Source organism: Cnephaeus nilssonii, assembly GCF_951640355.1.
Source record: "Cnephaeus nilssonii genome assembly, chromosome: 3".
Taxonomy (NCBI): domain Eukaryota; kingdom Metazoa; phylum Chordata; class Mammalia; order Chiroptera; family Vespertilionidae; genus Cnephaeus; species Cnephaeus nilssonii.
Window position 1 is genome coordinate 6,267,756 of NC_137074.1, and position 14,501 is coordinate 6,282,256.

At 46.0% G+C, this 14,501-nt stretch overlaps 1 protein-coding gene across 1 annotated transcript in view; it reads left to right on the forward strand.

Annotated features, from left to right (window-relative positions):
- The window catches only part of BACE2 (beta-secretase 2), a 74,757-nt gene that overhangs the window by 55,207 nt on the left and 5,049 nt on the right, over positions 1 to 14,501 (forward strand). The window contains exon 8 of the mRNA XM_079766695.1: positions 1,721 to 1,889. Coding sequence (XP_079622821.1) covers positions 1,721 to 1,889 — 169 coding nt within the window. The remainder of the gene's footprint in view (positions 1 to 1,720; positions 1,890 to 14,501) is intronic.

Below are 14,501 nucleotides of genomic sequence, written 5' to 3' on the forward strand. Positions count from 1 at the left end.
AGTCCCACGCTCAGCCCAGTCTGCCTCCTCCTCCACCTCCATCAGTCATCATATGGACGCCCCTCCCACTGGTCTCCTTTCAGTCTTTGCTCGTCCCTCCAAAATCCCTACCTCTCACCTTCCCAGAAGGCCCGAGACTGCCTATCTGAGTATTGACTTGTTCCTCCAAGTTTTCCTTAGTGCTTTCATTCTTTAGGGCAAAATCCTTCTCACTTATTTTGTTCTTTATTGTTTTTTTTCCCCAAAAATATTTGTCATGTCATACCAAGCCATTCTCTCTTAACTGCCTACATTTTAATACTTTTCCATTAAAAAAACAAACAAACAAACAGAGGAATTGTTACTAATATGATATTGATTTGCTCACTGATTGTTTTAAGATTTAACTCATGTTCCTAGTAACTCTTGCCTCCTGGGGACCTCAGGACATGGGCCTCACACAAGTCAGAACTTCTTATCCTTTGATGCCGTGTCTTCTCTCTGATTGTGATAGTTTTTGCCTCTTGCACTGAGGAAGTCATCCTACCTGTGCATCCTGACTCTTTCTTAGAAGACACCACCACTTTGGAAAAATGGCATCCTGGAGCCAGTTAGGGACCTTTGTAGTAAATCAGGAGCGAAGAGGCCAACCATGGCCTGGACCAGGGTGGTGGTGATGGAGATGGGAGAGGTGGTCAGATTCAGGTTCTGTTTCAAAGGAAGGCTGCAGGCGCTGTGTGCGGTTTCGATGGGAGGTAAGAGATACTGAGCTGGTGCTCTGGGACCCGAGTAAAGGCTGTGTCGCGGATTTAACTGAGACAGAGAGCCTTGAGATGAGCAGATCGGGGCAATAGCCAAAGTTCAGTGTTATTTTCTTAATGTTACATTTGAGATGCCAACTGATGATGAGTGGGTGAGCAGGTGGACAGAAGCGTGTGGCAATGGCAGCAAAGATCTGGGCTGGACGTAAAGATTTGGGAGTCTCAGCGTAGAGCACAGGGGGTGTGCTGAGGGCCATGGGGCTGCATGAGCACCTGGGAGGAAAGAGAGAGAGGAAGCCAGAGCTCTGCAGTTCTCGGATACGGACAGGTGAGGAAGGTGAAGCAGATCCAGTACAGATGCCTGCGAGGGAGTAGCCGGTGAGTCAGGAGGAGGAAGAGAGGGCCCTCTCTTAGAGATGAAGTGAAGAGAGTTGTGATGAGGAGAGAACTAGCAGGTCAACATTATCAATAGAAGGGACCTGTTGGAACACTTCTGACTCAATATTTACTTACCTGTCTCCCCCTTAGATGGGAAGCTGGGGCAGGAACCATGTGTTATTCGTCCTTGTATTGCTGGTACCAAGAGCAGTATCTAGGCTCAAAAAATAACTGGTGGGCAGATGGTTGAATGAATGGACAGACGGACGGACGGATGGATGGATGGATGGATGGATGGATGGATGGATGAATGGGCAAACAGATGGACGGATGGCTAGATGGATGGATGACTTGAATGGATGACTAAATAGGTAGATGGAAGTCTGCGTATGGTTGTCCCTGTGTACAGTTACAGGTGGTGCACATGTTCCTGTCACTCTCACTAATGTTTATAACCACCATGCTTATCACCACCACATTTCAACTCCTAGATCTGTAGTGCACATAGCATCTGGGAGAGTTCTGAGCACCCTGTGACCATGACAGTTGTGTGATGTTGCCTGATTTGTGCTTTTTCTTGATTTCTTTCTCTTAAACACCAGCTTTACATTCAGCCCATGATGAGGGCTGGCCTGAATTATGAGTGCTACCGATTTGGCATTTCACCGTCCACGAACGCGCTGGTGATTGGTGCTACCGTGATGGAGGGCTTCTACGTGATCTTCGACAGAGCTCGGAAGAGAGTGGGCTTCGCGGCAAGCCCCTGTGCAGGTGAGCGATGCTGGCGTCGGACAGGGGGACCTGCCTCCGGAACTTATGTCAGTTCACTCACTTGGGAGCACTTCTTGACAAGTCAGTTGTGTTGAATTGATCCACTCATGCCTGTAATCCGTGATCAAAGTCTTTTTTTTAAAATATATTTTATTGATTTTTTTACAGAGAGGAAGGGAGAGGGATAGAGAGTTAGAAACATTGATGAGAGAGAAACATCGATCAGCTGCCTCGTGCACACTTCCTACTGGGGATGTGCCCGCAACCAAGGTACATGCCCTTGACTGGAATCAAATCTGGGACCTTTCAGTCCGCAGGCCGATGCTCTGTCCACTGAGCCAAACCAGTAAGGGCCGTGATCAAATTCTTATTGGTAAAATGTACTGGGGTTTGCTGAGAGGGAAAAGCGAGTTCACCCACGTAAGACTTCCATGTACTTGGCACATGGAAAAGGCTAGGAAGTGTTGGCATTACTGTTCCCTCTCATATTAAACCTGCGTGGGCACCTCATCCCAGGAATAAAAATACTCCAAGGGGCCTGGGGGTGGGACGTCAGTGTTCGACAGTGAAAGTGAAAGGACTGAAAAAGAAAATGCATAGATAAACTATGTATATTTTTTCCTCAAAGAAATCCTGTAAAATAAGAAATAAATGCTTGTCGCTGCTATTTCTCAAAAGCCCAAAATAATGAGACCAAGGAGCCCATGTTTCTGACAGAAGTCCTTTGTGAGACGGCATGACGGTGACAGAGCAGCATTGTTCTGCGAAGCCTGGCTTGTGGCTTAGCCAGATCTACAGAGAAACCACAAGAGCACAGTCAAGTGGATAGGATGGTGACACGCCTTAAACTTGAAAATGTCTTCAGAGTTGACAGTGGGCTTGGGATGGAGTGTCCCCACTGCACACGGGCACTCCCGGCTAACAGCCGAGCTAGTAAGGAAAAGGCAAGTCATAGATGGAGTGCAGGAGACCAGTGGAGGAAGCGCGTGCCCCAGGAAGTGTGTGCCAGGCCACCGCGTCTCCCCTAGGGTGTCGGAGGACTGAAAACGTCTGGGGCATCGGTCAAGGTCAGGAACAGAATGAAGTGCTCAGCGATAGAACAACTAAGCAAGCGTGAGGTAGAACAAAGAACTAATGACGGAGGTGGAACAGAAGAAAACCGGGGTGATCGTGAAATACACCATCCCCACGTAGTGGAGGAAAGGAAACAGGAATTTGATGAAAGAAAGCCTTAAACTTGAGACACAGTAGTTGTAGGACAGGCAGGAACGCTAACCAACCATACCTTCACTCTGATCTACAATTAACCAGCGTTTGCCTGGCTGGTGTGGCTCAGTGGTTAAATATCGACCTATGAACCAAGAGGTCACAGTTCAATTCCCAATCAGGGCACATGCCCGGGTTGTGGGCTCGATCCCCAGTAGGGGGCGTGCAGGAGGCAGCTGATGAATGATTCTCTCTCATCATGGATGTTTCTAAAAATTTTCATTAAAAAACATTTTAAAAACACAAAAATCAAAAATAAAATTAACCAGAGTTCGGGGGAGAGTCACGGAGAGGAGGGTGTGCAGGAAATCCAGTCACAGATGATTTGTTCAGGAGGGAGAGATTCCAGCTATGATTTCTTGCTGCTTACGTCGTGGTCTCAAAATGGGAGTCCTGGGAAATACGGTAGGCACGTGATTCTTCCTATTCCTGTTCCCGCGCACTGCCATTCCCACAAAGTAAAGGAAGGTGGAGAGCAGAAGAGAAACAGGAGGAGGGAAAAGTAGGCCAGTTCCCATTCTACGTAAATAAAACCCCCCAATCCATGAAGGTGTGGGCGGGGCTGTGATGTACCTTCTTAAAGGTCAGCGCAGAGTTCTTCCACTTGTACTTGTGACCAGACCCGGGGGCTGGAGACTTGTCCTTTCTGAATCTTGGTCTTGAGCAAAGGTGACCCTTGCAGATGGGCACTAACTCTTGGCTTTCCCCTGAAGGGGTCCTCTCTCCCCGCGTTCCCTGGGGCCCCACCACCTGAAACACCGTGTCTCCCAACTGTGGGCGTTTTGCTTCTGTAAAACCAGGGAATCTAAGAGCCAAGCAGTTCCCCCCCCCCCCCAATTCCTGTTCCCTGGTTCAACACCACCGAAGTAGATCGGGGCTGCTATGGCAACAGCCGTCACATCGTCCACTTGAGTGGATGCTGCGGAGACCGCCATCCACGGGAAGTGCCGTGGGAACCGTTAACACGAAGCCCCTCTAGGCGGAGGCGTTTCCTGCGTTCCAGCAGGAATTCCTGGTGAGGTGTTTTTATTGACGTTTGTTTCTGCTGTTTGTTGAAAATATATTTAAGGTGTGGGCACTTAGCCCTTCGATTTTAGCAGCGGTGGGAATGCGCACCGATGAGTCTCCTCTTTAGTGCAAATCGCTTAGCCATTAAAGTGATGGCTCCCCTCGGGGCTGCAGTGAGCAGCCAGACCTGGTCTGTGGCACCGTAATACACGGAATGAAGTGCTGCCTTTTGTTCTGTGTTTCAAAGTGTTTGTTTATAACGTTTTTTAAATCTTACTTCTTATTTATTTACTTTAGTATGTTTTTATTGATTTGAGAGCGAAAGGAAGGGAGAAAGAGAAACATCCATGAGAGAAACATTGATCTGTTGACTCCCATACATGCCCCAAGTGGGGATTGAACCCATAACCGGGGCACGTGCCCTGACCGGGAATCGAACCGGTGACCTTTCGGTGCACAGGACGACACTCAACCATTTGAGCTATACCGGCCAGGGCTATCACATGTTTTAAGCAACAAAGAAAATGCTTGAAATTACAGGAAATCGTGTACTTACTGAACACCCAGATATAACAAATGCTATCCTTTTGTCATCTTCAAAAATTTGTTATAGAAATAAAAAAAAAAAATAAGTATAGCGAAAGCCCCACCTCACTGCGCTCCCAGAGTCACCCTTTATCCTGAAGCTGGTGTATATTCTCATAATCACTGCATGTGTATAATGGCACTGCATCGTACCCTGGACTGTTAGCGATCGCTATGCAACAACTTGCCCCCCAGTGTAGCGGCACTTAGCGAGCCTGTGTGGGGGGTTGGGAATCAAGGGGTGGGGGACTTAGCTGGGCGGTTCTGGTCCAGGCTCTCCCCTAAGGCTGCAGCATCTGAAGGCTGGAGGGTCCCCTTCTAAGCTCTGTCACGTGGTTGCCAGGCCCCCTCCATTCCGTGCCATGTGGATCTTGCTACAGGCCTATCTGAAAGTCCCCACGATGGGTTCCTGGTCCCCCCAGAACAAGTGAGCCCAGAGACAATGTGCATCAGAGCATCCGAGACAGAAGCCACAGGCATTCTGTAAACTAATCTTGGAAGTGACACGGTGTCACTCCTGCCCTATTCTTTTGGTAGATGGGGGAGGGGAGTACACAAGCGTAAATACCAGGAAGTGGAGTCATTGAAGGTCATCCTAGAAGCTGGTCATCATCCTCCTATATAATAAAGAGCTAATATGCAAATGCTCATCACACCCTCACGCCCTCATGCCAGAACTGCTCAGATACTCAACACTGGGGAGAGAGGGACCAGCCAGGCACAAATGAGCTCTCGAGAGAGGAATGGGGACCAGCCAGGCTGCGGCCTGGGAGAGGGACAAGCCGCCCGCCCTGCGGTCCCGGGCACCAGTGGCTGGGGCTGCAGCCCGAGGGAGGGACAAGCCACCCATCCCACAGTCCCAGGTGCCAGTGGTTGCGCCTGCAGCTGCGGCCTGGGAGAGGGACAAGCTGCCCACCCCATGGTCCCGGGCGCCTGCAGCTGCGGCCGGCCTGGGTGAAGCTGGCCTGGGTCCTGGGTGTCTGCGGCCGGCCAGAGGGAGGGAAGCCCGGGTCCCAGATGCCTCTGACTGGCCAGAGGAGGGAGTCCTGGGTCCCGGATGTGGGGCAAGGCAGAGGCGACTAGGGGCGATCAGGCCAGCAGGGGAGCAGTTAGGGGTGGTCAGGCAGGCAGGCAGAGGTGGTTAGGGGCAATCAGGCAGGCAGAGGTGGTTAGAGGCGATCAGGCAGGCAGGCAGGCGAATGATTAGGAGTCAGTGGTCCCAGATTGTGAGAGGCAGTCAGACATTCCCCAAGGGGTCCCAGATTGGAGAGGGTACAGGCTGGGCTGAGGGACACCTCCCCCGCCCTGTGCACAAATTTCAGGCACCGGGCCTCTAGTATACCTATAAATAGTGTTTACAACAAAACACAAGTTGGTCATTTGGGTTTCTTGGTATTTCTTAATTTACACGACTGCTGTTGTATGGTGGATATCCTTTGTCAACTTGCGTTACTGTTCACCATTACTTTTCCTAGATTGCCCACATTCCTACAAGTACTAGGTCATTCATTCTGACTGCTGTATGGTATTCCATTGTGTGAGTATACCCAGATCACTTACCCAGTGCCGCCTTGATTTACATCTGGTGTTTTCTAACATTTGCGAGTATAAACAATACTTTGGTGATCCTCTTGTGCACGCAAATGAGATCTGGAAATGGAATTTCTAAATGATTTGGTGTGCTGGTCGTCGGCATTACTGGCTACTGTCAAATTGGTCTTCAAAGTAGCTGGGCCACCAGAATTTCCATTCTGTCAAAGTATTATCGTAGTTGTTTTGCTTTTTGCCAATCTGTGTGAAATAGTATCATATTTTAATTGATTACATCTTAGATGACTTACCTTTTGATATGTTTATGGAATGTTTGAGCTTTTTCTCAGATGGTGGATTTTTCTATTAACAGCTTTGCATGGGTTTCTACTTTTTTATTGACATATAAATTCTTTCTATATTTGAGATTAATTTTTCTGGGCTATGTGCATGGTGAATCTCTTCTGATCTCTCTGGCTTTTTTTTTTTTTTCTTGTTTTTGGTGTCTTTTATTTACATTTTTTCTTAAATTTAGTGAAATAAAATTTACTAATCTTTCTTATGGTTTTACTCTGCTCTTATTTAAGAAATTCTTCCTTAATCTAAGAAAATAGAGTTGTTGTTTTTAAAGATACTATATACTTTCTAAAATTTTTCTTCTAAAATGTGAAATAGGAATCTAATTCTTATAAGGATATTCAATTTTCTCAGCATCATTTACTGAATATATAGTTTCCCCTCTGATTCCTCTCAGGGGAAACTCTGGAAAATTTGAATATATGTATTGGCCATTTTTTCTTCAGCCATGTTCAGTCTGTTTAACCTATTCAGTGAGTTTTCAGTTGCATCGACTATAGTTTTCATTCTAGAAATACTATTTTGCACTTTTTCAAACCTACTAGCTCAATTTTTGTAGTGTTCTATATTTTGTGGTGGCTTCTATCTCCTTTATCTCCATTATCATTTTTAATTTAATTTGAAAGGTTGGCTAGGGAATATTCAAAAGCTACAATGAATCATATAGTGCCCCGCTCAGGGACAATCCTCTGAGTCCATAAAGGCCGCCCTCATGATTATTTTTTTCAGCCTTACGATCGCCCCTGCCTGCCTGATCACCCCTAACTGCTCCTTATGATCTTAGGAAACATCCACATGCTAGTACAGTGGTTCTCAGCCTTTCTAATGCCGCGTTCCTCATGTTGTGGGGACCCCCAACCATAAAATTATTTCCGTTGCTTCTTCATAACTGTAATTTTGCTACTGTTATGAATCGTAATGTAAATACCTGTGTTTTCCGATGGTCTTAGGCTCTACAGCAGCGGTTCTCCACCTGTGGGTTGCGACATTAGAAAGGCTGAGAACCACTGTACTAGTATGTGGATGTTCCCTAATCTGTTTCACCAATCGTTATGCGTAGACATTTAGGTCGTTTCCAATCTCTGGTTGTTAGAAACAGTGGATACCATGTATATATGCCTGCTCACACCCGGGAGTATGCCTCTCGGGGAGAGTGTTGGAAGTGGACTTGCTGGGTTAAAGGGGACTCACCTGTGACCGTGATGAACGTTGCCGCGTGGCTGCGGTAGAGGGGATGCTTCTCTGTATCCGGCTCTGCCTGTTCTCTGGCGTGGACCCGGTGGCCTGTTCCTCCAGGCAGCCTCGCCAGCGTGGGACCATCACATGCCGGGGAACTGTGCCCATCTGATAGGCGTAGAACATGATCTCAGTGTGACTTTAATTTGTTCTACTTTATATGGGTGAGGTTGAGTTTATTTTCTAAGGACATTTGTTTTTCCTTTTCTGTGAACTATCCACTCATATCTTTTTCCCCTTTTTTTTCCTGTTAGGTTCTTAGTGTATTTTTGTTGTTGGTGGTGGTTTTTCTGTATTTATCTGTAGGAGCTCTCTATGTAGTTAAGAAATTAGTCATTTGTCTGGAGAAAAAAAAAAAACTTGAATTCATATCTCAATGGTAAGTTATTTTTGAACTTATAATGAATTTTAATAGAAAATATTTATTTTTATGTATTTAAGTATATCAGTTGTTTGCTTTAAGGCTCTTGGGTTTCATGTCACGTGTTAAATGGTCTTTCTCACTAAAATTTTTTTGTGATTTATTCAAGGACTTTCATGTTTGATTTACTTTGGCATAGAATGTACATAAACTATTTTCTCCCAAGATGATTACCCCATTGTGCCTATAACATTGAATAACCCACCTTTTCTTTATTAACTTGAAATCCCACTATGATTTCACATTAAATTCCAGTCAATATTTAGGACACATATATTTATTTATGGATTTTTTAATTCTGTTCCATTGATGTGTCTTATAGTATTAGATTCTTTTTATTATTTTCTTTTCAAAACTTCCTTCCTAGTCTTTCTTAATTTTCTTTCCTTCCTGAACTTTTGAATTCGCTTGTTTAGTTAAAAAAATTTTTTATTGGTATGTTAGTGAGTTTTTAATCACTTTAAACACAGTTACTGCATCGTCTCAAGCAGACTGTTGTATTTTCTGTCATCGATGTGGGGTTAATTCCTCCTTTTGTGTCTGTTGACTGTTCTCTCTTGGTGGATATTTTCTCACTTGGTCTGCAATGTTTTGCTGGGGGCTTATTTAGTGGGAGTGCCCACCCCCGCCCTCACCCTCTGGGAGAGTTCAGTGCACTTTGGGTTGTAAAAGTGCCGCTAAAAAGCAATGTTGGCCCTGGCTGGTGTGGCTCAGTTGGTTGGGCATCATCCCGTGCACCAGGAGGTTATTGGTTCTATTCCCAGTCAGGGCACATGCCCGGGTTGTGACTCTATCCCTGTTGGGGAGCATGCAAAAGGCAGCCAATTGGTAGTGTTTCTCTCTCATCGATATTTCTTTCTTCCTCTCTCTCCTCTCTCTAAAATCAATAAAACACACTTTTCATGAAAAAAGCCATGTTGCATCTGTTCTGCTGAGTGTCCTCAGATCATGAAAACTTCAGGGTTTCTGCACCAAGCCCGGAAGCTTGAGGTTGCGTTTGGAGGCTCCATTTGTCCTGGGAGATTGTTCCTTGTCCTCCTTCCCCCCACCCCCTGCCCTGCCTCCTCACACCTTAGACAGTTAGACTTCCATGTGGGTAGTTTTCCAGCTCCTTCCACCAGTGGACCAGGATGTCACTGGCATCTCGGCTCTAGGGTCCATCTCCTTGATGCTGGGGTCAAGTCTTCTGCCACTCCCCCGCCACACACACACACACACATACACCTGGGCCTTGTAATCCAACCCCCCCCCCACACACACACACACCCCTGGGCTTTGTAATCCCAACCTCCCCCACATACACACACACACCTGGGCCTTGTAATCCAACGCCCCCCCCCCACACACACACACCTGGGCTTTGTAATCCCCATTCCCCCCCCCCACACACACACACACCTGGGCTTTGTAATCCCAACCTCCCACACACACACACACACACACCTGGGCCTTGTAATCCAACCCCCCCCCCCCCACACACACACACACACACCTGGGCTTTGTAATCCCAACCTCCCCCACATACACACACACACCTGGGCCTTGTAATCCAACCCCCCCCCCACACACACACACACCTGGGCCTTGTAATCCCCACCACACACACACACACACACACACACACACACACACCTGGGCTTTGTGATCCCTAGCCCTGGGGCCTATGTCTGAGCTCAGCTACATATTTAAAAGTTGGGAATTATAGTTGATCCTCATTTCCGTGTGTGATCGTTGGAGGAAGTGCCACCTTTGTGCCAACCAGCACACGACGGAGCCAAAACCCTTTGGGAGCGGCCCTTCTCTCCCAGTGTCTGTGGGTGGTCATCTCATTTGTGTCTGACAGACACTTAGCTCCTAGGACTGGGCTTCCCTGTAAGGGTTGGGACAGGAGGCCAGTGAGTGGGAGAGCTCACCTCCTGGGGAGCTTTATAGACGCACGTGGCCCACGTCCTCACCTCCTGTCTCAGCCAGGGTATATCAGGGCGCCGGTTGGTGGGAGGGTGGTGGGCATTTTGGGAAAAGGTCCCCAGATGCTTCTGTTATGCTGCCCTGCCTCTTCTCAACCGCCCCCCTCTCCACACCCCTACCGAGAGGCACTCTTCCAGCCTCAGACCAGAGCCCGTAGACGAGGCGGCAGTCACGGTGTGCATGGAGCTGGCCCGCCTGGATCTTCAGCCGATAGTCTCACGCCCCTGGAACAGATCCTGGAGACGGGCCCTGTCAATGGCCTGTGTCTCCGGGGCCAAGCGTCCTGCAGCCAGGAAAATAATAGCGTTCAAACTGACAACTCTCTTCATGTGTCCACAGCTTCTGAAATGCCACCCAGCTCTTTTTATAGCTGGAGACGTGCAGCCCCCGGCGCTGTGCGGATGGCAGCTTGTACACGGAGGCATCGTGGGTTTGGCAGTCGTCACTGAATTTTCTTCGCTGCAGGTTGAAAGTGGATCATGTGGCCCATGTTCATGTGTAAAAATAGGAACATTCGCTGTTAAGAACAGAGCTGCAGAGCTGTGCTCTGCCTTCTACTTAGAATTCCATCAAACGATGTCAAGGCCAGCTGGTGGGGCTCGGTGGTTGTGCATTGACCTATGAACCAGGAGGTCACAGTTCGATTCCCAGTCAGGGCACATGCCAAGGCTGTGGGCTCGGCCCCCAGTAGGGGGCGGGCAGGAGGCAGCCGATCAATGATTCTCTCTCATCATTGATGTTTCTCTCTCTCTCTCTCTCTCTCTCTCTCTCTCTCTCTCTCTCTCTCTCCCTTCCTCTCTGAAATCAATAAAAAATATATCTAAAAAAAAAAAAAAGAGCCCTAACTGGTTTGGCTCAGTGGATAGAGCATCGGCCTGTGGACTGAAGGGTCCCAGGTTCGATTCCGGTCAAGGGCATGTACCTTGGTTGCAGACACATCCCCAGTAGGGGATGTGCAGGAGGTGGCTGATGGATGTTTCTCTCTCATCGATGTTTCTAACTCTCTTTCCCTCTCCCTTCCTCTCTGTAAAAAAATCAATAAAATATATTTTTTTAAAAAAAGAAGAAGAAGAAAAGAAAAAGATGTCAAAGTCACAGGACCCCCAGGGCAGAGACTGGGCAGCCCTGCTTCCTCCTTTCATAGGGGGGACCCCTGCGCCCCGGCAGCAGTGGCTTTCACGTGCCCGCGGAGCAAGTGGCCCTGGGTCCAGACGTCTGTGCTGCAGGTCCAGACGCTCCTCAGAAACCATCTCGGGACTGAGTAACGCGTCTTCGGAAACTGTTCACTTTCTTCTGCATGCCATGGCGAAAAATATCTGTCCATTCTCGTTTTTGTTCATTTATTTATTGTTTCATTTTATTTCATGGCTTCCATCGCCATTTACGCAGTCACCACACTGTTCTCCATTAGTGTAGAAGTCCTCGGACATATATTTTCATTCTTCCTGGGTAAATCCATGGTGTGGCATGGCTAGTTCATATGACAGAAATACGTTTCATTTCCCAAAAAAAACTGCCAAACTGTTTTTCATAGTCACGTTCCAGTTCCTCTACATTCCACCAACATTTGAGATGGTCGGTCTTTTGTTGTTGTTGTTAATCCTCACGCAAGGATATTTTTTCCGTTGAGTTTTAGAGAGAATGGCGGGGAGGAGGGAGAGAGAGAGAGAGAGAAACATCCATGTGAGAGAGACACATCGACTGGTTGCCTCCTGCACGTGCCCCAACTGGGGCCAGGGATGGAACCTGCAACCCCAGTACCTGCTCTTGACCAGGAATCAGACCTGACACCCTCCGGTGTGTAGGCCAACCTCTAACCACTAAGCCATGCTGGACAGGGCTCAGTCTTTTCTATAAAATTAATTATAAAACATTTTAAATCCTCACCCAAGGAGGACAATGCTCCAACCAACTGAGCCACACCGGCCAGGGCTGGTCAGCCTTTTCCATTTTAATAGCTACTTGGTGGTATCTCACTGTGGTTTTTATTTGCATTTCCCCAATGACTTAATAACCTGGAGCATCTTTTCACGTGGGTATATGCCATTCACACATCTTGGCTGAAGTGTCTTTTCAGATTTTCTTGCCCATTTTTATATTGAATTCTTCGCCTTCTCATTATTGCGTTTTCAGAGTTCTGTATGTTCGGAATTCAAATCCTTTATAAGAAATGTAACTTGCAAGTATTTTTCTCCCAGTCTTTTCTGTCACTTAATATCATCTTTCAAAGAGAAGGTCTTAATTTGGATAAAGTAAAACTCATTCTTTTTTTCCTTTACGGTGGGTACTTTCTGGTATTATAACTAAGACATTTTTTGCCTAACTCAAGGACTTTTCCTCCTGTGCTTCCTTATAGAATTCTTCTAGTTTCAGAAAAGGGTTATTTAGTTTCCAGGTAATGATGGATTTTCCAGATATCTTTCTGTTATTGACTTCTAACTTAATTCCAACTGTGGTCAGAGAACATAGAATAAACCAAGCCTTTTTATGGTTATTAAAACTTGTTTTATAGACTGTAATAGGGCCCATCTTGTTAAATATTTCATCTGCTCTTGAAAACAATGAATATTCAGCTGTGTGGGTGGAGTATTCTATAAATTGTCAATTAGGTAGTGCTGGTAAGGTAGGCTGTGTCCTTACTTATTTCTGTCCACTTGCTCTATCTATTATTGAGAAAGGGATGTTGAAATCTCTATTTTTGTGGATTTGTTCATTTCTCCTTGCAGTTTCATCATTCTTTTTCCATGTATTTTGAAACTCTTATTAGGTACATAAACATTTCGTATTGTTATGTCCTGTTTACGATTGAACATTTTATTGTTATGAAATTACCATCCTCATCCCCAGCCATACTCTTTGCTCTGAATCTATTCTGTTTAGTATTATTATAAACTCTGGGTTTCTTTTGATTAGCATTAGTGTGATACATCTTTTTCTATCCTTTATCTTTTAATATAGCTGAGTATTTACATTTAAAATGGATTACTGGTAGGCAGCATATAGTCATGAAATTAAATATTGCTTTTTATCTCATTTGACAACCTCTGCTTTCTCGTTGGGGTGTTTAAACCACAGATTGGCAGACAACAGCGTGCCAGCCAAATCTGGCGTGTAGCCTGTTTTTGAACCAAGAATAGTTCCTACATTTTTAAAGGGCTTATGTAAAAACGACCAGAAAGAGTATATGATAGAAATCATTTGTGGCCCAAAAAGCTTACCGTGTTTTCTATGTGGTCCTTACAGAGAAAGTGTGCCAGCCCCCGGGTGTAGACTGTATTGAATGTGATGAACGTTGTGGTTGTGTTTAAGTCAACCATGTTGTCATTTGTGTTCTCTGTCTCATCTGTTCTTTTTCCACCTGTTTACCTCATATCCTGCCTTCTTTTGGATTATTTCTATTCCTTTTTTATCTCCTCAGCTAGTTAATTAGCTGTTACTCTTTGTTGTGTTACTTTAGTGGTCGCCTTAGGGTTTATAGTGTACACCTTTATCACAATCTGCCACTTCATACAGTAGAAGAACCCACAACCGTATACCTCCACTTCTCCCCGCTGCCCCCTGTGCTGTCACTGTCCTACAGTTCACTTATGCGTATGTTAACCCACCCAGTACATTGTCCTTGTTCTTGCTTTAAATCAGCTACCTTCTTACCTATTTGCAGTTAAGCATGCAGGTGTTCGCATGGCCTCCGTAGTTATCATTTCTGGTGTTCATCGTTTCTTTGTGTAGGTCTAGGTTTCCACCTGATATCATTGCTCTTCTGCTTGAAGAGCTTCCTTTAGTGTATTTTATAGGGCAGGTCGGCTGTGATGATTTTTTTTCCCCAGCTTTATTGAGGTATAAGTGAAAAATACAAGTTATATATATTTAAGAGGTACAACTCAATGTTTTGGTATACACATGCATTGTAGAATGATCACCACAATCAAACTAACAAACATATTCATCCCCTCACACAGTTACCATTTTCTTTCTTTTTTGGGGGTGGTGTTGGTAAGGATATTGAAGATCTACCCTCTTAGCAAATTTCAAGTATACAATATAATATTGTTAACTACAGTCACTGCGTTGTACATTACATCTCTAGGACTTTACTCATCTTACATACCTGAAACTATATACCCTTTGGCCCACATCTCCCCATTCCCCCCTCCCTCCAGCCCCTGGCAGCCACCAGTCTACTCTTGTCTGCTTAGTTCGACTATTTTAGATTCCACATATAAGTGAGATCTCCCAGCATT